This window comes from Molossus molossus, unplaced genomic scaffold, assembly GCF_014108415.1.
Source record: "Molossus molossus isolate mMolMol1 unplaced genomic scaffold, mMolMol1.p scaffold_m16_p_10, whole genome shotgun sequence".
Lineage (NCBI taxonomy): Eukaryota > Metazoa > Chordata > Mammalia > Chiroptera > Molossidae > Molossus > Molossus molossus.
This window is the reverse complement of record NW_023425345.1, coordinates 47,046,037-47,068,875: the sequence shown is the minus strand read 5'-3', so window position 1 is coordinate 47,068,875 and position 22,839 is coordinate 47,046,037. Positions and strand designations below refer to the sequence as shown.

General features: G+C 41.3%; 1 protein-coding gene across 1 annotated transcript in view; it reads left to right on the top strand.

Moving 5' to 3' along the window:
- The window catches only part of DBX2 (developing brain homeobox 2), a 34,517-nt gene extending 14,231 nt beyond the window's left edge, over positions 1-20,286 (top strand). Inside the window, exons 2-4 of the mRNA XM_036251517.1 lie at positions 829-924; positions 13,471-13,658; positions 19,927-20,286. Of these exons, the coding sequence (XP_036107410.1) occupies positions 829-924; positions 13,471-13,658; positions 19,927-20,286 (644 nt within the window). The remainder of the gene's footprint in view (positions 1-828; positions 925-13,470; positions 13,659-19,926) is intronic.
- Positions 20,287-22,839: the final 2,553 nt, after the last annotated feature.

The window sequence follows — 22,839 nt, the reverse complement described above, 5'->3', positions numbered from 1 at the left end:
AAAATGAGCAGAACAGAATTATATGGCAGCTCTTTATACTGTAAACATTAATGCTGTCAGGTTAACTAGATTTCTCTTGTGATAAAATGTTATTACTCTCCTCAAATACTTTTAAATATGTAGAAGTGATCAGAAAAACCAGATTTTGTTATGGAATTGCTCAGCAAAGTAACTTATAAACTTTGGAATCCAACTATATATTTCATAGAACCTTCTGAGATTAAACAGTAGAGTAATAGAATCTCTTTTAAAAATTAAGCCCAAGCGCTTAACATTCAAATTGTTTCTTGGCAAGTATTATATCTAGAGCTGCGCTATTCGATACAATAGCATCTAGCCACATGAGTCTACTTAAACCTAAAACAGTTTAAATTTGGAGTTCTATTACCCAGTCATACGAGCTACATTTCACGTGCTCACTAGTCCCGCGTGGCCAGTGCATGCTGGGACGGTGCAGATACAGCACACTTCTGTCACCACAGACAGTTCTCTTGCACAGTGTTGCTCCAGGTCCTAGAGTCTAGGATATTTTAAGTAAAGAAAATATTTGATGTATGATGTAAACTACTTATAATCATGACCACACAGAAACAGACTATTACATTTTGTTTTGATGATTCGTGTTTTTTCACCACATCTTCCAAACCCTGATTAGATTATTTGGCAAGGTCTTTGACAGATAAAGGCTACTTTAATTTTGGTAAAAGTGATAACTATGTAAAGGCTCAGAAAACGAAGGACTTTTGCTCAATGACTTTTGGGAAACTGGAATTTTGAATATTGTCTAAAAGAAATGGCTAATCAATGAGATCAATGCTTTCTCTGCAGCGCCTTCCAAACCTTTTTTCCTGACTGCCCCGCCATTCTACTCCGCGTGCTGCGGTGGGTCCTGTCGGCGCCCTGTATCCCCCACTGCTTTTCCAAGTAAGTTTTTATGCTTCATCAGCAATGCCTCAGTTATTCTGTAAACCAAAGCAGCAGGATTTAATGTGCTCTGGAAAACGAATTGGTAATGCAATGGCAAGGAGCTAATTCCTCACTAAAAATCACAGCGATCCTATTCAGGAGGCTTCCAGAGATTTATCAAACCTCAGCACACTGAGCAATTGTGAGTGGTTTCTAATGGCATTGAAACCCAGGGCCGACACTCCAAGGAAAGCGACTTGTTTTCCATTTGATATAAAAGATCTCAGAGGGACCAGTTTGGCTCTTTCTGAAATGTGTAGCAATACCCATTTAAAGAAGAAAAAAGGAAGGCTAAGAAATTGTGCTGTGTAAAATTTCCATTCAGCTTAAAATGTGACACAGAAAGGCACGAGGTGTCCATAGAAAATAATTAAAAAACGTTAAGATTATAAAAAGAAATTAATCCCTCCTCTTTGTGATCTTGAAGGAAACCAACCAGCATCCCCGGAGATATTTGCAAGAGAATTTGTCTTTTTAAATCTTACAAAATTTTAATGGAGTCCGAGGTTGAGCCAAAACGACAGCTTTCAGAAACTTACAGAGTGTGCACACACGTGCTCACAGATGCAAAGAAAAAAACCGTCTCACTAAAAGTCAGTAAGGTGCCTCTTGATCTCGGGATTTCTAAACTAGCTAGGAATCAGTAGGCAGAGAATTTGAATTTATGATGAAGTGCATTTATTTCAGCTGCCCACAGAAAAGCCTTTACGCAGGCTAACAACTCTGTCAGGTGAAAAGAAAAATAAGAGTCGAGGCGGGCTGAAGCCCTAGCTCCCGCGTGGTTGAATTCAGGTCCCTGCTGCCTGTCTGCGTGTGTTTTATGAATCTTTCAGGAGAGCCGTTGCTCAACAGAATGGTTCCTGACAAGTGAGGCAGCAAATGCTGGCCGTTTAATGAGCTGCAAGCTTGTGAGCGCCTCTTGAGGGGCCGCCACTTTCCCACAGAGCACTTTACATGGCTGGGACCCGGCCACAATGGGGGACAGAGCCGTGACCAATCGTCACTTTCACTTGACTCATCCACACGCGACCTCACCACGATTTTTCACTGTGCAGATGAACTTTAGGAACCATTTCACATGGAAAAGGCTTGGGCAAGGGTCAGTTGCCCTTTTGTATGGCCATAAAGCAAGGCTCTGTGTGCCAGTCTTTTCTCCTGTCTCACATTCCCAGTGAATTTCTGGACACCATTTAAAGCACTTGACTGAAAAATAAAGCAGTGAATGAAACTGACTTTTATAGACTCATTCTAGCTCATCTTCCCATATAGTCCTGTCCACCTGAAAAGGGGTTTAGTGGATGAGCTGAGTGTATACAGGACTTGCTGAATGCATAGGGCCCATTATCAACTGTGGGGATTGTTTATTAACCAGGACTGATACACTACTATTTTGGAAGTGACCTATTAATTGTCCATTTAACTAGAGTGTATTGATTCAAATAGAAAAATAGAAACCATGACTAAACCTTTTACTCGCTCCTTCAAGGTGGTCTCCCAGGAGGGCAATCGAAGACTATTGTGCAAATTAAGGAGACATTTATCACCATAGATTTGAGTATCAGGAAAGGACTGCTGGAGTAGAGACAACCCCCGCCCGTCTGATAGTGCAGCATAGTGGCATCTCTGTGGAATGAACTCCACAGTGTTGCATTCCAGGGGTGGAGATTAAAAGAGGCCTCACACCTTATTACAGTTACTTCGCCTCGATGTAATGCTGGTCTTCTGCTGTAGAAAAGCTCTGGCAATGGGGCTTAGGTGAGTGGAAAGGGACAGAATTCCATGTAATCCGTGGACGTTCATGTGTGTGTCGGTGGGTATTTGTATTCATTCCGTGGCAGTGTTTTAATAAGAGTCTCTAAATCACGAGTACTCTAGTGCCCAGGCCAGTTTAATCGAGCACTTACAAATAGTTCTAAAGGCGTTTCCCAGATAAGTTTATCTTCTCAATCGCGTGGAAGTTTACTTTGAGCAAGCCTCATTTTCTTCCGTCTTGTGCTGTTGGTGCAACTGTTTGTTGTGAATTGTGTGGCTCTCCGGAGTCTTATAAAGTCTCATGCTTATCTTCTTTATTTAACAAAGAGCTCAGATGGAGGGTAGAGAAGGCTGCACTGGGTTTGTTTTTATTTCCAAAGTTGGCATTTTAAAACAGTTTAGAGATGCCACAAGTGTTTTTAAACAACCTTTGGTGTCTCATTAGTTATAAATCTGAAATGAAGTCCTTGTTTTTTTATTTATAATGTTCGCTGTATTGGCAGCAAATAATAATGAAATGGTGGGTTTATGTTGTCAATAAAGACTTTTACGTAAATAACCATGCTGCCAAGGAACAGTTAATAAGGCTTATATCTGCATGGTAATCACTTTTATTTAAGGCATTTACTAGACTTTTATCCCCCCTTTTCTTCTCTTTTTAATAATAAGAACAATTTTTATGCCCAAACATTTAAATTTTTTTCCATTGTATGAAAGAAGGAAAATGAACTGTCCAAGTAATCTCGTATTACATTTCGTCTTGGACAGCCGAAATTAAGGTTTGTACTAAAGTGTTTAATAAGTGAGAAAATCAACAGCCCTAATTATTGTTTTGCAGTTTTGACTTCACTGTTTCCCAAAGTGTAGGATCAGATCAACATGCCTGAAACTAGCAAGTGAAGTATCCTTTTGACTCTTCTAACTGATTCAGTTGTTTATAGTTGATTTAGTTTTTCTTGTTAACTTTTAGATTTATGATGGACTTGTTGCAATGTGGAAACAATCATTCATCCAGTGCCCTTCCCACATATAATAAATAGTTTAATAGGCTATTTAAGCACAACCCTTACAGTGGGGGAAAATTAAAAGGCAGCGGTAAAAGTTCTCCCCTCCCTCAGAGCAGTGTAAGGAAAATCTTTGATATTGCATCCATACGGTTCTTTCAAAACAACACATTTCCCAGCCAAAAAGAAATGGAAAGTTTTGGAAAATCATGCAGAAAATGACCTTAAGAAAAACTACCTGAAAAAAGGACTGAAGTCTTAATTATGTAGAATAGCTCGTTGAATTCATCAGATAATTATTTTGTTTTGTCTTTGAGTACCCAACTTAAATGTGACCTTTTGGGAATTTATGTATGAACAGACGGAGTTTAACTTCGGAGCAGCAATGTAAAATTATGCACAGGGAGCTATCCGGGGTTAGCTGCTCTACCTTTTCCTTGGGAGATGACCTTAACAGTCTGCATTCGAGAACGCTGTACTTTCTTCCTGTCTTTGTGAAACTTAAAAGAATGTAATACACTCTCTAAATTTGAATTTAGGATTTTGTTGAAGGAGCAAGGAAGGGACATTATTGTTATTATTGTGCGTGAATGTTGGTTGTCCTTGAGTGTTGCTGTCAAAGAAGGGCAATGCTCTGGAATTTTTTTTTTTTTAATCCTCATCCTAGGATTTTTTTTTTTTTTTAATTGATTTTAGAGGGAGAGGGAGGGAGGGAGGGCGGGGAGAGAGAGAAACATTGATGTGAGAGAGGAACGTTGATCAGCTGCCTCCGTATGTGCCCTGACTGGAAATTGAACCTGCAGCCTTGCAGTGTACAGGACAACACTCCAACCAGCTGGTTAGTATTCCTGCCACCTGGCTTGGCTGTGCTCTCAGCTGGAGTGGCTGAGGAAACTGACAAGACCCGTGGACGTCCATTAAAGGCGGCATGGAAGTTGTTACAAGGATTTCTCTTCAATACTCTGATCTCTTCAGAGGGATGCACGTTGTGTTCAAGTAGAGAAAGCAGCCTAATTATTTTCTTGATAGCATAATTGGCCTTGTGTGATAAGTTGAATGTAGGTTTTGACTTCTCAGTAGTGAAGGCAGGGGTGCTCCATAGATAAATGACACTCGGTCAACCAGGAAGAGTGTTTAAAGGAGTCAGAGACCCAAAGACAATAGATTTTCCAAGTTGATGGCTCTATTCAGCATCTATTTCTACAGAGGCAGTGAAAGTATGTGAGTAATGTTCCTGGAATGGAGTTCCCTGCTCCCCAATGTTTGTAAGTAGTGGGCATGGGGGCTGGGGAAGGGAACTGCTCGATACAGGATGCTTGTCTCTGATCTTGTCTGCAGCCTTTGCCTGAACATAACATACAATCTAACAGGGCAGCAAATAAAAGTCCCGGTTTTAGATCCCCTCAAATGAATGCACAAGTGCAGAATAGGGGAGAGAGAGAATTGGACAAATAGAACAAAGTGGAAAGGGGTGGTACTGAGGTCAGCATGTGTCTGCAGAACGATGTGGGATGTTGAATTGTGCTTTTAGAAATAGAATATCCAGACCTGGGGAGATAGCAGTCCTCTGGGACTCTGTAAGGGTCAGCCTGCCTACACCTGTTCATTTCCGCAGGCCCACTTTAAAGGCACGGTGAACAGATTTGTGTATAAAAACCAGGCCAGGAGGTGGTCAGTGACTGAAATGGTGAAGGGGCTGTATGCCTGGTCAGGAACTTTCGAAAGCACTTGAGTATGTTTGGTCTGGAGAAGAGAAATAATAGGGAGAATGTGAGAGTTATCTTCAAATTAGATATGCTGTATTCATTATAGATATAAAGGAAAGACTTGGGGCCACATGAGTTGAGTTTAGTGGAAATGGAATTTGGGCTTACTATAAGAGAAATTGTTTTAGAAAATCAAACTGTATGTTAATGAGTCCAGCTGGTGTGGCTCAGTGGTTGAGCATCGACCCATGCACCAAGAGGTCGCTGGTTCGATTCCCGGTCAGGACACATGCCCAGGTTGTGGGCCTGATCCCCAGTGGGGGGCATGCAGGAGGCGGCCAGTCGATGTTCTCTCTCATCGATGTTTTTATCTCTCTCTCCCTCTCACTTCCTCTCTCTCTAAAATCAATAAAGGAAAAAAAGTTAAAAAAAAACTGTATGTTAATGAAATATTATTATACAGTATTCCCAAATACTAGATTATATAGCAAATGGAAGATAACTTCTAGTTTAAATAGGGAGGGATAGGCAAATATTGTATCTTTTCTCTCCAAACCTCAAATTCACAGGAATTACATAACACACACACGCGCACACACACACACACACACACACACACACTCCACTCTTGAAGATGAGGGTGAGAAAGCTCTGCACAGGAGAGAGATGGAAACACTGGAAGTGGCAGCTGTTTGAGTGTCGTTGCGGAAAAAAGAGCCCACAGAGAAGAACTGCTCCGGGCTTGAGGAAAACAGCTCCAGGAAGGAGACAAACAGACTCATGGTTCGAAATAACTTGCGTTTGAAGATGTAGTTAGTGGGCTGTTGGCATCCTCACTGGCCTGGTGGAGAGGCCTGCATTAAGCAGTGACCTGTCTCGTCTAGCTCTGCAAAGCTACTGTTGAATCTATGTAACAGGATGAAAGGACGCTGCTTCTGAAATGTTTGTTGGTAATCTCCAACTTGAGCTATCCCAAAATAACCCTATTTATTTATTAAAATTCTCACCTGAGGATATTTTTCTATTCATCTGCAGGTAGAATGGGAGGGAGGGAGAGAGGGGGGGAGAGAGAGAGAGAGAGAGAGAGAGAGAAAGAGAGAGACAGACAGACAGACAGACAGACAGACATCTATGTGAGAAAAACACATGGACTGGTTGCCTCCTACACAACTCCAACCAGGGCCGGGGACTGAACTGCAACTGAGGTACGTGCCCTTGACCGGAATCAAACCTGAGACTCTTTGGTCCACAGACCAATGCTCTAATCGCTGAGCAAAACTGGCCATGGCTTATTATTATTACTATTTACTAAAAGCCTTGAGAGCTATAGATTCATTGTTGCTTCATAGACTTGTCTTATAACTTTCCTTAGAGTCACAAGGATCATGAGTTAGTCTTCAATACTAAGCCGGTGTAAACTCAGAAAGAAAACCTGAAACAGGGTAGCTTATTAGGAGTGGCCACCATAGAACACGCTGGGTTGCTGTGATCCCAGGGTGGCCCGGACTGCGAGTGGAGGAGAACAGGGAAGAGCAAGGCCAGTGCCATGGCAGGGTCCAGGAGCTTGGAGTGGGGCAAAGACAGAACGGTCCCAAACCTTTACAGGGCTTCCTGAAGCGCGTGGGTGAAAGGCTGTAGGACGAAGGAAGCTGCCCCACATGGGACCAATAATCCAGAGATGCCAGTGACTCATGGTGAGTCTAACATCACATGACATACCAGCACTCTGTCCCTGGGACAGGTCTCTGTCGGATTGCAGGGGTGACCAGACAGGGTGGCCCTGCAGCTGTCTGCTCTTGGGCTGGTGTCTACAAAGTGGCTGCACTGGGCATCCCCTTGTTCTCCAGGGCTTGCTGGCTGTTAAAAACAGCAACGCCCTGTATCAGTTCAGATGTGTTTTTCTGGAGGTCAAGACAAAGGGAGAGGCAGAGGCAGAGGCTTCCACTGGTTTATCTAACACTGTGTTTCTCTATTGCTCCCTACCCGCACCCCAAACAATCTCACTCACCACAGCACACCTCCTTTTGCAGTGCCCTTTACTGGGGCCTTACACACAGGGGTTCCCAGGGGGATGGTAGTTGGAGGCCATCTCAGGATCCAGGGAATCATGTTTTTGAAAACTTTTCTACTCTAGGGCATTCTGCCATTGTAATGTGACTCTTCCCCACCTCCTCCTGATTTCTTTCCCTGCCCACTCATAACCTCGACAGTCTTCGGTATAATTTTAAAGAGCATTGATTGACCTTGCTCTGCTTTGATGTGTGACCTCTGTTTTTCCTATGGAAAACGGGGGTGATAATATACACCCCAGGTGGTGGTTGTAAAGACTGCATGGCACGCTGCATGTAGTTGGCATACACATCAGCACATGTTGGGCCCAAATGTGTATGGAAGCTGCTCTATAACATAATCATCACGATGATCGCCCCAGTTTGGTAGCACCTTGAATTGGGGGCCCTGGCTTTGAATGCTGCTTTCCTGCTACATGCCCTAAACTCTGCATCTGTTTATTGTTGTATTATTCATTTGTCCATTTATTTTTGGTCACCTGGAAATTCCCAGGCAAGTCAGACATTTGTCATGAATTTAGGAATAGTTGGAAGAATTTGTTGCTTATACATTTTCAGTAGCTACTGAGGGATTTTTGAGTCCCCAAGTTCTTGAAGTCCATGTTGGTTTTGCAGGTGTAAATTGCAGCATGTACTCATAGGTTCAGAAAGCATGAACATAGGTTCATCAGTGCGGTGAATGGTTAGATCCAGAGATAGCTTATAAAATACACACAGGTCAGCCAGGGAAAGGAGCATCTGTGGTAGAAGCAGCTTCTTGTAGGACCCGAGGCACTTCACTGATGAAAACAAGCATGGTTCGTGCATGGAGGGCAGTGCTAAGAGAAACCAGGCAACTGGCAAGGAAGGGGAGAATGTAATGTTCTGTATCTTTACCGTAGTTTTTGCTTGTTCATTGGTTGTATGCGTTTTTGTTATGGGCACTGAAACTGGAGGACCAGACCCAGGAGCTAGCCCTTTGACCCTCACAGCCACTCCAGGTCTCTTTCAGAGAATGAGGTCTGATTTGGGTCCCTGACCCCCAAAATGTTAGTATGTACCACATTGGCGAGAATAACTTACTTGTAGATTCCCTTGATGAGGATCTTTTTTCTCTTTTCTTAAAACTACTTCATTAGGAAAACCCATGGATTTCTGTTTTAGGGGCATTTAAATGTGTTACTAGATTTATTTAAACAGGTAGATCGTGGTGAAGACGGGGCTAAGATGAGTAGAATCATGACTTCTTATAAAACCTCTACTTAGAAAAAACGTAGTTTTTAAAGAAACTCGCCTTCTAGGTCCATAAATTGTTTTGCATTTCTATATAGATATAAAAAGCTTTATAAACTCAGAGAAAGTGGTCAGGTCCTCCTTGAAAGGCTTCCTCTGTGGTAAGTTATAACTTCAACGAGTTTCAGCCCTCCCGGCCCTAATCTACCTTCCCAGTGTATCCCGTGTTGTCCCCATTCGTGGGCGGCAGTCTGGAGACAGCAGGCTGGCCAGAGCCCTAGACCCACGGCGGTCCACGGGAGGCCTCCGCCGCTCACGTGTCTGCGCGTGTGGTCCCTCTGCCCTGCCTGCTTTATCTAGATCGCCAGCCAGGGGAAGGCTGTTCTTCTGGTTGCTTTTTTCACAGGCTGTACTCTGCTGGCCTCCAAGTCCAAGTGGCTTCTCACCTGGTGCTCTGAATGCTTTTCCTGCTGTGGTCGGCGGGGTGTCGGGCTCCCGGCGCTGTGGCTGTGTTCTCGCTCCTCTCCTCATCACAGTGCCACCCGAAGGGGGATTGGATTCTTCCTCACTTGTCACTCAGCAGCGACTCAGCCACTTTGCCCGATTAGTCCCCAGAGGTTGCTTGATTATTTGCTGTTTTCCTTCGAAAATAGAACCAGACTTAAAATGTAGAGTGGAGATGAATGATTTGTCCATAACTCTCCAACTAGTAGCTTATCTTAGTGTTTTATTTTTGCCTTTTCAATCTTTTCTCTGAATTTAGATTAGTTATAAGCATAGTATCTATCTTTGCTGCTCCTCATCTTTAGTGGTTCTTTAAAATTTCACTGAGTAGATATAGCATAATGTACTTTCCCTTTGAATATTTAGGTTTTTCCCCCTGATATTTAATTTGTGTGGCTATAATAAAGGTAGATTGGATAGATTTGTAAACTAAGAATGCCAGAATCAAATATCACGTGAGGGGGGCAGAAGCACTGGCGGATACAGTGACCAGGCTGTGCAGGAGATGCCATGTAGTTGGGCTCCCAGATGGTCCAGGGCAGGACGCAGAGCCTGTAGCCAGTGTTCATGAGTGTTTCTTCCTTCCAAGTTTTGGCCCATCACGCCCAAGGGAAGAAGCAGTGTGGGCAAAGGAAGGATCCAAGAAGTTGTATTCAGAAAGGCTTGCTACCAGCTGAGCTCTGGGCCCTTTGTTTAGCTTTGGGCCTAACCACTCTGAACACTTCATCTGTACAGAGGATGTCTGTGGCATATGATTCTTACAAGAATCAAATGGAATCCAACAAGGGGAAGTGGAATAGATTTGTGAGATCTTTGCTGTGGGCTTGGCACTGAAACCTTCGTGTGCTATTTCATCAAATCCCCAGAGCAGCCCTGTAAGATAAGCTGAAAGACACTAACTTGCTTCAAGTCTCACTGGTGAGACTGAAATCCAACCCCAGTTCTTCCATATTCCATATTCCAACGTGCTTGGTCCTGAGGCTTCCTGGAGAGACAGCATCCCACCAGAGAAGTCTGTGCTCCGAATACTGCACAGGGGCCAATCCCGGGTCTCTGTCCAAGGAGAGTCCAGGGAAGAAAAGCAGTTAGAAAAAAATGGACATATTGAGATATTTAGAATATTTTTTATTATTGACCAATATTTCATAAAATTTAAATCTCTGATAAAGAAACAGTGAATCCAGTTGTCAAAACCTGACTTCAAGATGTGACCTTGGCGTGAGACAGGCAAAAAAGTTGGTTCTATAAATGGAGAATTGACCAAGATCCTATGAGAGGATGAATGGACAGGGCTTCAATAAAAGTAGACCCAGATTTATTTATTTATTGACATTCTCTTTCTTTTTTTTTTTTTTAGTTTTTTTTTATTGTTTTTTTGTACAGATAGAGTGGGAGGGAGAGAGAGGAAGGGAGAGAGAGAGAGAAACATCGACGTGAAGGGACACATCGAGTGGCTGCCACCCACACGACCAACCAGGGCCGGGGACAAACTGCAACCGAGGTACGTGCCCTTAGCGGGAACCGAACCCGGGTCTCTCCGGACCGCAGGCCGACGCTCTAACCACTGAGCCAAACCGGCCAGGGCTTGACATTCTCTTTCTAAAATACAAGTCAGGATGTGTGAATGTTGTGTAGGGTTCAGAGCCTTGGTTTTGGAATCAGTCTTCCTGGGATTGAAACCCTAGCCCACGCAACCTCAGATAAAGTTACTTAAGCTACACGAGCTCCATTTTATTCCTCTATAAAATGGAGAGAATAATCGTAGCATTCATAACATCGATTGGTTGGAAGAATTAAAATAAATGATGCACGTCAGCACTTTAAAACAGAGACAGTGTGTTAGGTCTTCACTACCTATTGGGTGATGTCCCAAACTCTTGTAGTCCTCTGTGACCTGGCTCGATTCCACTCCATAACCCCTATGCCAGCAGGCCCAGCGTCTTCCAGAGCCTGGCGGGTAAAAAGCAAGCGAGGCGAGGCAATGCCAACTGGGGGCCACATGCTCTACCTAAAGGGAGCACCTGCTACTCACTCTGGTAGCCATTTACTTTGTAGGAGAGGGAGCCCAGTGTGGTTCCCTTTGAAGAAATGCTGGAAACCTGGAATTTACACGAAAGCTCCCAGTTATTAAATGTGGACAATTAACTCAGAATTCCTAATCAGCACTAAAACCAAGCAAAGCCCACCTGCAGGCTGGATATGGGGCCAGCTTGCACTCTCTGCTTCGTGCCTTCCCTGCCTGCAGCCTGCCTGCCTGCCCTGGGCAGAGGTGCTGCTCACACTGCTGCACTGGCCTTGATGCGCTCTCCTTGTTCATCCCCACCCGAGGACAGTTCTGTATTCATCATCAGACAGAGCGGGAGGGAGGGGGGGGGGAGAGAGAGAGAGAAACATCTACGTGAGAGAGACACATTGATTGAATGCAACCCACACAACCCCAGCCGGGGCTGGGGACAAACTGCAACCGAGGTACGTGCCCTTAGCAGGAACCGAACCCAGGTGTCTCTGGTCCAAGGGCTGACGCTCTAACTGCTGAGCAAAACTGGCCAGGGAATGTGCTTTCTCTTTTGAACTGGCCTGTTCTTTCAGATGTGGCTCGACCTGATTATTTTCCCTGAACCCACCATTTCCTCCTCTGTGACGCCGGAGCTTTATACAGGTCATTCTATTCCAGTACGTATGTCTGTATAAAATGTCTATTCATGTGCTTGTTTATTTAGAAATAATTATTAAGCACCACAGTGAGTACCAGCCACAGCCGTACACTGGAGTCCCTGCTCCCCTGGTGCCTGTTTCTGGAATGATGGTCACATTTCAGTCCTCTCATGAGAGGTGAGCTCCTTGAGGGCAGGGACCATGTGACAACGTCTGGGCTCCTTAGCAGTTAGCGCAGTGGGTCTGGTACCCAGTGTATTAGTGTCTTCTTGGTACTGTAACAGATTTTCACAAACCTAGTGTCTTAAAACAGTACCAACTTGTTATCTTCCAGTTACAGAAGTTTGGAACCTGAAATGATCTCACTGGATAAAGTGAAGGTGTCAGCAGGGCTGCCTTCCTTCTGGAGACTCTAGGGGAGAGTCCGATCCCTTGCCCCTTCCAGTTCCCAGTGGCTGCGTGCACTTCTTGGCTGTTGCCCCATCTCTTCCATCTTCAAAGCAGGAAGTGCAGCATCTTCACATCTCTCTCTGACTACCACTTCCTTTTTTTCGTTTGCCTTCCTCTTTTACCTGTAAGGACCTCTTTAACTATCTTGGGCCAACCTGGATATTTCAGGTTATCTCTTAATCTTAAGGTCAGCTGATTAGCAACTGTAATTTTGTCTGTAACCCTCGTTTCCCCTTGCCATGTAATGTAACATAGTCACAGGTTATGGGGATTAGGACATGGGCATCTTTGGGAAGACCATTATTCTGCCTACCAACTGGGAAGCATTGGAAGGAAGGAAGGAAGGAAGGAAGGAAGGAAGGAAGGAAGGAAGGAAGGAAGGAAGGAAGGAAGGAAGGAAGGAAGGAACTCTCAGAAGGTGGGAACCAGTGAACTAGCCATAGAAAGGCAGAAAAAGTAGTAGATGTCTCAGACCTGAAGGAGTTGGTGATCAACAGGGGTGGGGGAGCAGGTGTGGTGATTGGGGTCTTCCAAAGCTCCCTTCTCAGATGAAATGTATCTGACTCCTACAAGCTTCCCCTGGCATCCCAGAGTAAGATCAGACCCCTTGTTTTAGATCTTCAGGTACCCTCCCTTGGAATACTTCATTATACATGTGATGCTAGTTCAACAAATGCCTTTCGCTAGATTTCACAGGTAATGATTGTGATGAAACATATCTGACTCGTTTCTCAGTAGCATTGACCAGAGTGCTTGGCATATGGTCAGTGTTGAAAATTTCTTGAGAGAATGAATGAATGAATGAGTGAGTGAATGAGTGAATGAATGAATTAGAGAAAAATGACGTGTTTAAACTACCTACTACTTGTTCTGTGTTGGAGCTTTGTGTCCTGGGACTGGATTTTCAGACATGACACACAAAACGGAGAGGGCAAGCCTAAGTATGTACTCTTTTCCCAGTGGGGAGCAAGGAGCGTTGATCAGTTCTCAACAGAGTCCATGACCAAACGTTAGTAAGGAGGCACTGCTCTGAGTGTGCAGAGTTCAGAGCCGGGTAACCGTGGGACAGCCAAGGAGGACACTGGTTGGGAAAGACAGCCTGGCTTCTCCTCACTACAGCTAACTGGGCTTTGTGTCTTTTTCCATCTCTAGGAGAGGAGAGTGTGCTGCCTCTCCTCACACAGGACTCTAATTCCAAAGCTCGAAGGGGTATTCTGAGAAGAGCTGTCTTTTCTGAGGACCAGAGAAAGGCTCTGGAGAAAATGTTTCAGAAGCAGAAATATATCAGCAAAATAGACCGAAAGAAACTTGCCATCAACTTGGGACTAAAGGAGTCACAGGTACTAAAGAGCAGGAAGATGTCTCCTGCTCCTGATTTCTGAAGGACTGCAATGAAAGCCATCCATTTGGCAACTATCTGTTGTATGAGGCTGGACCCTGAAGCATTATTGAAATGATTTTTATAATTATTTTAGTGGGTGGAAATATGTCACAATTCCTATTTGAAATGGGTCTATTTGCTGAGAGGTCTAGATTTTTGCCTTATTAATCCTTCTCAAATAAACATAAATGCTAAGGATGTGGCTCTTACATCATTAAATTGTTTGCTCTGCTTGTAGAAAGGCAGGGCTACATAATTCCCTGCAACAGCAGCAACCAGTTTTCCTGTCTTTTTCTTCATTTCCAATCCAAAACCAAGGTATGAATGAATGATTCATAAATACCTCTTAATAGATTTCATTACTTTGCACTTGGGTTTATGCCAAGTACAGTTAACTGATTTCAAATTTGCAACACTTACAAACCTTTCTTGTACGTTGATGTTTCATATAATTTTGAATGAGACTTTGTGGCCTTCTGGGAAGCACAGAATACTCCATTTAAAGATTGGTCTGCTAATTATAAATAAGACACTAGCATTTTCTGTTTTATCCGTATAGTCAGCATATGAAATAAGCATTGTAATCATCCACATTTCATAGGTGAGGAAACGCAGAGAAATAAACATAGGTCCAGTGTCCCACCCCAGGCAACCTGACTCTGGAGTTTGTGTTCTTCTTAACCTGGGGCCCCCATGTACAGCTGTGAAGGGCATTCACTGCAAAGGGCGCTTGGCTAAGGGGGATGGCAGCTGAAATGCAGCAGGTACTCTGCTTTCCAAGCTGGCTTTCCTGGTACAGGGCTACATCTACCCGGGTTTTTAAAAATTAGCTTAAAAGCATTGAAAGGCTAGCAGAGGCTTGTGCTAACCACTGTGCTCTGTTCTTCCCTTGATACAAATAACCCGGTTGCTAACTTTGAATTTTATTTAAAGCAGTTATTTTGGATGAAACGCTCCTTAGCCCTGCTTCCTTTCCCTAGTGATCTGTTTTCCCTCCCACCCCCAGTGTTCTCTGATCACAGGCAGCTGTTTGTGGTGTGGTAGAGGGTCACTGGCCCATATCAGCCTGTCTGTGCTTTGCTCCTTGTGTGGTACTGAGTTCATTCACCTGAACTGATGGCTCTGTACCTCAGGTTCTAACTTAAAAAACAGGGACCTAGAAATTCTTTCTGTGACACAGAGTGATTCTGGGTACATGACGGTTAAATCAATAGCTATATCCTGATGGTCTATTGTGTGCAAGACACCATGCTAAATAACCAGTAAGCGGGACTGTCAATATGTACTGATTAAGATATACCACTGGCACCCTGGGAATGTATACAACCAACTGGGAAAACAAAGCAGAAGCTCATGAACAGTTCAATAACAGTGTAAGGCAATAGTATAGGAGACATCCCCTGGTAGGTTAGATATACTGCCAAACAAAGGAGCTAGATCCGTGGTCCTCAAAGTTCTGTGTTTTTAGAGCCTTATGCTAATTCCCATCTCTGGAAAGACAGCCATGTGACTGGTCTGCAGACACGTGGGGAGCCTAGTGATGGAACTGTCTGATCTTCAGAGGAATTGCATAGATATAGCATAATTCATTTAGCCATTCTTAACAGTAAGTTACTTCCAAGTTTTACTGTTGCATATCTTCATGCCCTTTAAAAATATTTCTGTAAGATACGGAACTAGAAGTGGGATTAATGTGTTAAAGTGAATGTACGTGTTAAATTGTGATCAATTAAAAAATTCCTTTCCAAATATAACATTGTATCAAAATGCTGAATTATATCAAATTTGTACTCTTAATAACAATCTCTTTTTACAAACCCTCCACTATTTATAATTTTTAAAAATGTTGCCAACTTTATTGGCAATGATAGTTTTTTTCTTTTAATTTTTCTAATTACCAGAATTTCAGGGTCTGTTAATAATTTTACTGGCTATTTTGAATCTGTGATATGGCCTTTTCATGGCTGAACCATTTTTTTTTTCTATCATATTGTCTTTTCGTTGATATGTAACAGTTTTTGGCTGTTAATAAAAATTTTACAATATTATGGTTAGTAACATTTTCCTGTTATAGCTGTTGCAAAAATCCTCTCCACATTTATGGCTTTTAAAAATTGTGGTACAATATGCATAACATAAAATTTACCATCCTAACCTTTTTTAAATGTACAAATCAGCAGCATTACACACATTCATTGTTGTGCAACCATCTCCACCATCCATCTGCAGAACCTTTTTCATCTTGCAGAACTGAAACTGCACCCATTATACAGGGTCTCCCCAGAACCCCCCTCCCGCACCCCACCTCTGCCAGGCCCCTGGCAACTACCAGTCTACTTTCTGTCTCTATGAGTTTAACTACTCTAGATAGGTCATTTTGTCTTTTCTGGATGGGTTTATGTCATGTAGCATAATGTCTACAAGGTTCATTCATGTTGTAGCATATATCAGAATTTTTTTACTTTTTTATACACACAACAATATTTCATTGTATGTATATACTACCTTTTGTTGGATTTCTTCCATTTTTTGGCTTTTGTGAATAATGCTGGTAAGAACATGGCTATACAAATATCTCTTTGAGTCCATGCTTTTTAAAAGTTATAGGTGGCATACAATATTATATTAGTTTCGGGTATACAACATAGTGATTTGACCATTTATACACCTTATAATGTGATCACCCCAATAAGTCTAGTAACCACCTGTAACCGTGCAAAGTTATTACAAAATTATTGACTATAGTCCCTGTGCTTTACACTCAACATAGCTTATTTATCTTATAACTGGAAGTTTATACCTCTAATTTCCCTTCCCCCTATGCCCCTCCCCTCTGTCAACCATCAGTTTGTTCTGTGTGTCTAGGAGTCTGTTTCTGTTTTGTTTTGTTTTTTATATTCCACATATAAGTGATACTATGCAATATTTGTGTTTCTCTGCCTGACTTATTTCACTTAGCATAATACCCTCTAGGTCAGCGATTTTCAACCAGTGTGCCACAAGAATCTTTAAAACATGCAATACCTGACTGTTTAGTCAGGGGAACTGACCTCTTTTCCCTCAGATTGTTAAATAAAAAAATGACAACAGCCAAAATAACAATAGCCATCCAGTGTGAATGATTCAAAATTATACCTATTTTTTTTTTGGCAAAAAATATAGTGTATTTTTTGGTGTGCCACAGAATTTTAGTAATTAGTTTATGTGTGCCATGAGATGAAAAAGATTGAAAATCACTACTCTAGGTTCATTTATGTTGTCACAAATGGCAATATTTCCTTCTTTTTTATTTGACTAATATATATAACATTTTCTTTATCCATGTATTTATCAACAGACACCTAGGTTGCTTTCATATCTTGGCTATTGTAAATAATGTAAATAGCATAGGGGTATGTATATATTTTTGAATTAGTGTTTTTATTTTCTTTGAATGAACACCCAGAAGTGGAATTGCTGGATTGTATGGTAGTACTATTTTTAATTTTTTGAGGAACCTCCATACTGTTTTTCATAGTGCAATCCCACCAACAGTGTATGAGGGTTCCCTTTTCTTAATGTTCTTGTCAACACTTGTTATTTGTTAACTTTTTGATAATAGCCATTCTGACAGGTGTGAGGTGATACCTCACTGTTGTTTTGATTTGCATTTTCCTGGTGATTAGTGATGTTGAGCATCTTTTCCTATGTCTGTTGGCCATCTGTATGTCCTGTCCTCTTTGGAGAAATGTCTGTTCAGATCCTCTGCTCATATTTGAAATTTGAGTTGTATGACTTCCATATATATTTTGGGTATTGGCACCTTATTAGATGTACAATTCGCAAATATCTTCTCCCAGTGGCATTCTTCTCAGAACAAGAACAGGTACTACTAAAATTTATATGGAACCACAATAGATCCCAAATAGCCAAAGCAATCTTGAAAGAGAACAAAGTTGGAGGTATCATACTTCCCGACTTCAAACTATCCCACAATCTATAATAATCAAAACAGTATGATAGTGGCACAAAAACAGACACATAGATCAGTGGAACAGAATAAAGAGCCCAGAAATAAACCTTCACTTATATGGTCAGTTAATTTATGGCAAAGGAGGCAAGAATATACAATGGGGTAAAGACAGTCTTTTTAGTAGTGTTGGGAAAACTGGACAGATACATGAAAGAAAGAAAGAAAGAAAGAAAGAAAGAAAGAAAGAAAGAAAGAAAGAAAGAAAGAAAGAAAGAAAACTGGGTCAGTTTTTACACTGCATACAAAACAAACCCAATATGGATTAAAGACTTAAATATAAAACCTGGAAGATACACAACGCCTTAAAACACACACACACACAGAACACTCTCTTTGTGTGTGTGTGTTTAATGTTTATTAAAACATTAATGAAAATGAATTTATTAAAACATCAAAGCAACATAACATTCTTTGACATTGGTCTCAGCAATATCTTTTTAGGTACGTCTCCTTGGCAAGGGCGACAAAAACAAAGATAAACGCATGGGACTGCATCAAAACCCAAATGCTTCTGAATCCCTCCTTTTAATTCTGTTGGGTAGTTTGTGGCTTTTTCATATGTTCATGGTGTCTTTATTTGTATATAAATATCTCATTTTTATGTAGTTTGCCTTTTTATTTGTAGCCTCAGTGTTTTATGTCATTCTTACAAAAACATTCATCTCCCCAAGAGTATAGTGATAATCTCTTATATTTTCTTCTAGAACTTTTATAGTTTGTTTTTATGTTTAGCTGTTTAATCCATGTGGAATTTGGTTTTGTATTTGTTGAGGAGTAGAACTTTTATTTGATGACTTTCCCCAATACACACTTGTCCTAACACCATTTGATTGTGAAGAAACTCCTTTCAGGATGTTTAAAAATGAGATATTATTCAAAAATATTTCTAGATATACAGAAGAGCTAAGGGTAGAAGAAAATAATGAATGTGAAGAGAGAGGCAAGAATGGGCTGAGTGAAAACCCATTAGAAATAACTTGGCAGGCTTTCTAGGAGTGAAAGCCCACTGAAAAGCATAAATGAGTTCATGAATAAAACCAAATGCCCTGGTATGTACACATCAGTACTGTTTTCTTAGGAAAAGCCTTAATCATAGGGGTGTAACTGGGATGGCGGTCTTTCGGACGCAATTGCCTGGGGTAGGTTTATTTTGAGTCATTTTGAATATTGCCAATCAAGGTGAAAGAATGAAGAAATTATTTTGCCAATCTGGAAAGACTATGTCAGAATGTTTTTCCTTCACTGGGAGAAATATTTGGTTGATGTATTTCAAGAATTATTCCTTTAGGTAAAATTTTCCAGTTTTTGTTTTAAAAAATAGGTTATCTACTAAATTGTTTGCATACAGATGTAATGTAATGCCCAGGAAAACAATGTGATATGTTCCTAAGATATCAGGAAACCAACTGTGAACTTTTCTGCTCAGGGAGGTTAACAGTACACAGAGACTCCAGTGGATTGGTGGGAAGGTGTGGCTCAAATGAGAAATCACCCTCATAAGTACTTTTGGGTTAATTACAATCAATTGTTATCTATTGGGCCTAATTATTTGAGTTTGATAAATTCTGGGAGTAACCAAACTTGCAAACTGAATAAAGCCTGAAATTTATTAAAACATTATAAAACGTATTCATAATTTAGTCTCCAAAAGGTTCATGATGAGCTCCAAATGCTTATAAGTCTGGGTACTGCAGTGGGGGAGTCATGTATTCTAGTCTAAGTGCTGTTTGACCTTGAGCTGATTTATTACTCTGAACCTCAATTTTCTTGCATGTTAGTGGAGACTTCCTGCAGATATTGCGAGGATCAAATTCTGTCATCCGCGTAGAGTGCATGCCTGACACCTAGTACAAAATAAACACTCAGAGGCTATTATTCGTAGCTAGCATTGCCTTTGAATAAATAATTTAGCACAGGCTAAATGATTTAAAATATTGAAGAGAGTTAAATCAGTCTTGAAAGATGTCAGACTTACAGGTTGTGACTAATTTACCACAGTAGTTTTGTTTCTTGAGTGTCTGTGGGGCTATTACATACTAAAGTGCTTTCTCAGATCTTTTGAAGGCGCCCATGTGGAAAGCCACGGGACTCTTCTGGGCTGGCTGTCACGATGAGGTGGCCTGTAGAAGGCACAGTAGGAGAAATTACAGTTTAAAATGCTGAAGTGAGTTAATGTCGGATAAGTGAACATTTTATCCAATTATTTTATCAATAGGTGAAAATTTGGTTTCAGAACAGAAGGATGAAATGGCGGAATTCCAAAGAGAAGGAAGTGCTTTCCGGCAGGTGCATCCAGGCAGTGGGCCTTCCAGAGGAGCCCCTGGCGCGGTCCGCGCTGGGTTTCCCTTCTCCGTGCTCTTCTCTCTGGGACGTCGCCCAGCAGCACACGAGCCCAGGATGGAGGGAGGCTTCGCCAGAGCCCCCAGAAAGACTGACGCCGGGGAGATCGGGGGCACAGCCCCCAGAAGCGGAGTCACTGCAAGGTGCCTTGTACTTGTGTTCCGAAGAAGCAGCTGGCGACAAGGGAGGACTCACCGGGCCGTCTGAGGGGAAGCATTCCTCCGTGTTAATTTAAAAAGAACACTTAACTAACAATGTTTGGACCCTAAAGCCAACTAGCTCGTGCCTCGGGGGCACCTGAAACCTAACATCGCTGGAGTGACGCATGGACTAATGCTTTAGGAAACTCTGTCCAGTGTTCTGGTATTAGGGTCTTAGGCTCAGACTTGATCTGTCAGTGGAATAGAATCTCCCAGAAAGTACAGTGGGAGTGGGGGAAATAAAAAGAGTAATAGTTGGTTCATTCTTAGTATGTGTATATATGATGTGTCTCTATGTGTGTACATATATAAATATTCATTAAAATGCATTAGTAGAAACACCAGTGCCTCTTTAAATACTGCATCAAGCAAATCCATTTCCTTTTAGATGAAGAACAACCAACCATTGACCACATGTTATTGATTTATTAAAAATAATGTAAAAGTTGGACTTTAGTCCATGTTTTTCTATCATCAGAACGTGTTTTCAAAGTTTTTCTGTTTTCTGGTTTCATTCCGTATACAGCTGTGAGTGAGTTTTAGCAACTCAGCACCCCTCAGCAAATGAGCCACTGTTTGATACATGTATTGAAAGTATGTATTTAAAATTAATCCAACAAGCAAACAAGAATAATTTCTGAATGAAATTATTGGTATTCTCAATTGCAAGTCTTTTGACTTTATCAGGCCATCAGTGAGGGAGGTGACCTAACCAGTGGTTATCTTTTGGGCTCCTCTCTGGAAGGATGGGCCTTCATCAGGGTTTGCAAAATAAAATGCCTTCAAGGGTCTGTCAGGTGAAAAAAGGGCAAGACCCACCCAAAGATATTTGATTTTTTTAAAATACTGTGCTAGCCAAACAAAACTTCTGTGCCAAGCAGTTTGTGACCTCTGGCCAAGACTTCAAGAAATGTCACAATTTTTAAAATGTTCCCAACTGGACTGCAGAACACAATACTGATGAAATCTATAGTGATTCTCTTTGCACTTCTAGTTGTAGACTCGATTTTCCACTTAGGCGGTATATATTATATATTAGGTTATTTTTATGTATTAACAAGCACCACACAGATGTTTTATGTCTTTCGGTACCCTGAAATAGTATTATTATAAAATTGCCTTTCTGGTAACAATTTGCTTAGTTAATCTAGAATTTTTATTCGAGGTCCAAGAAAAAATTATGTTTTATTTTGAAGGAAATGAGGCAGAGAAAAGGAAATGATGTGGTTTGAACTAGATTATTATTAATCTGCAGAGAAGAAGCATTATTAGATGTTCATGATGCGGAGTCTTGTTAGTGAGAAAGCTACGTGAAGAGAGGAGCTTTCTAGTTTGCTTATGTTCTTAACTACAGACTGGGAGGGTTTAGAAAAGATAATATTTCACCACTATGCTGCATGCCTGAAACTAATATAATATTGTCAACTGTAAGTAAAAAATAAGACAGTTAAAAAAATAGTAATATTTAGTCTGCATCAGGAAATTATTTTCTATGAATGGAATTTGAATTGGTGCATGCTAGCCTATGTTTTATCACAAGATCTTTTATTTAAAAGTCATCTTGGAAGAAGCTTTTTTTCAGTGCCTCTTTGTGGGAAGTAGAGGCAGGGATCTTCTGACAACAAATTAAATTTTTAAATTAAAAATTTTTAATTTTCTTTTGCCCTGGCCCGTGTGGCTCAATCATCCCATGCAGAAGGTTGCTGGTTCGACACCCTGTCAGGACACATGCCTGGGTTGCGGGCTCAATCCCTTATAGAGAGTGTGGAAGAGGCAGCTGATCAATGATTCTCTCTCCCCCTCTCCCTTGCTTTCTGAAATCAGTAAAAAAAAATATATTTTTAAGTTATTAGTTTCAGGTGTATAACATGGTGGTTAGATATTTATATAACTTACGAAGTGATCACCTTGAAAAATGATTTATAGTGTGGTTTCTTTTCTTTATATGATGTTAACCTCATTTACATTTATTGGGCCCTTTCTATGTGTTAGAGACTGTGCTATGCCTTTAGGGTGGGTTGACTCATTTAACCTCATGACAATATCCCTATGACATAGGCACTGTTGCGATCAGGATTCCTGTTGCCCAGACAAGGAGCCTAAGGCAGTGTGGTTAGGGATAGCCCCTGTTCATGAGGTTAATAAATGGAATTTGGACCCTGGCAGTCAAGTTTCAAGTCTTGAAATCTTACCAACCGTGTGGGGCTGCATACCACCATGGCATACCTTGTAAAATGTAACATTTTGAGGATTGCAGTGAAATGTACTAAAGAAATTCAGAACCACATTGCACTTCATAAGTTCTTATTTGCGGAATGGTTTTATTCTCTTCTCTATTCATTTCAAAGTTTAGGGAAAATGAAGAATTGCAAAAGCCATTAACTATGAAGCTTCTGCAGAGATTAATCCCATAGGAGTGTGAAATGCAAATGTATTTTTTTATCACTCATTGCTAAAAATCATAAAGTACTTATCTATGGTCAATTTCTATTGAGAATAACTTGAAAATCAAGTGAGAGAAACTGCCATGGCCATTATTACCCAGGTTCTAGAAGGGGGCTAATTAGTACTTAAATGATCTTGCCCCA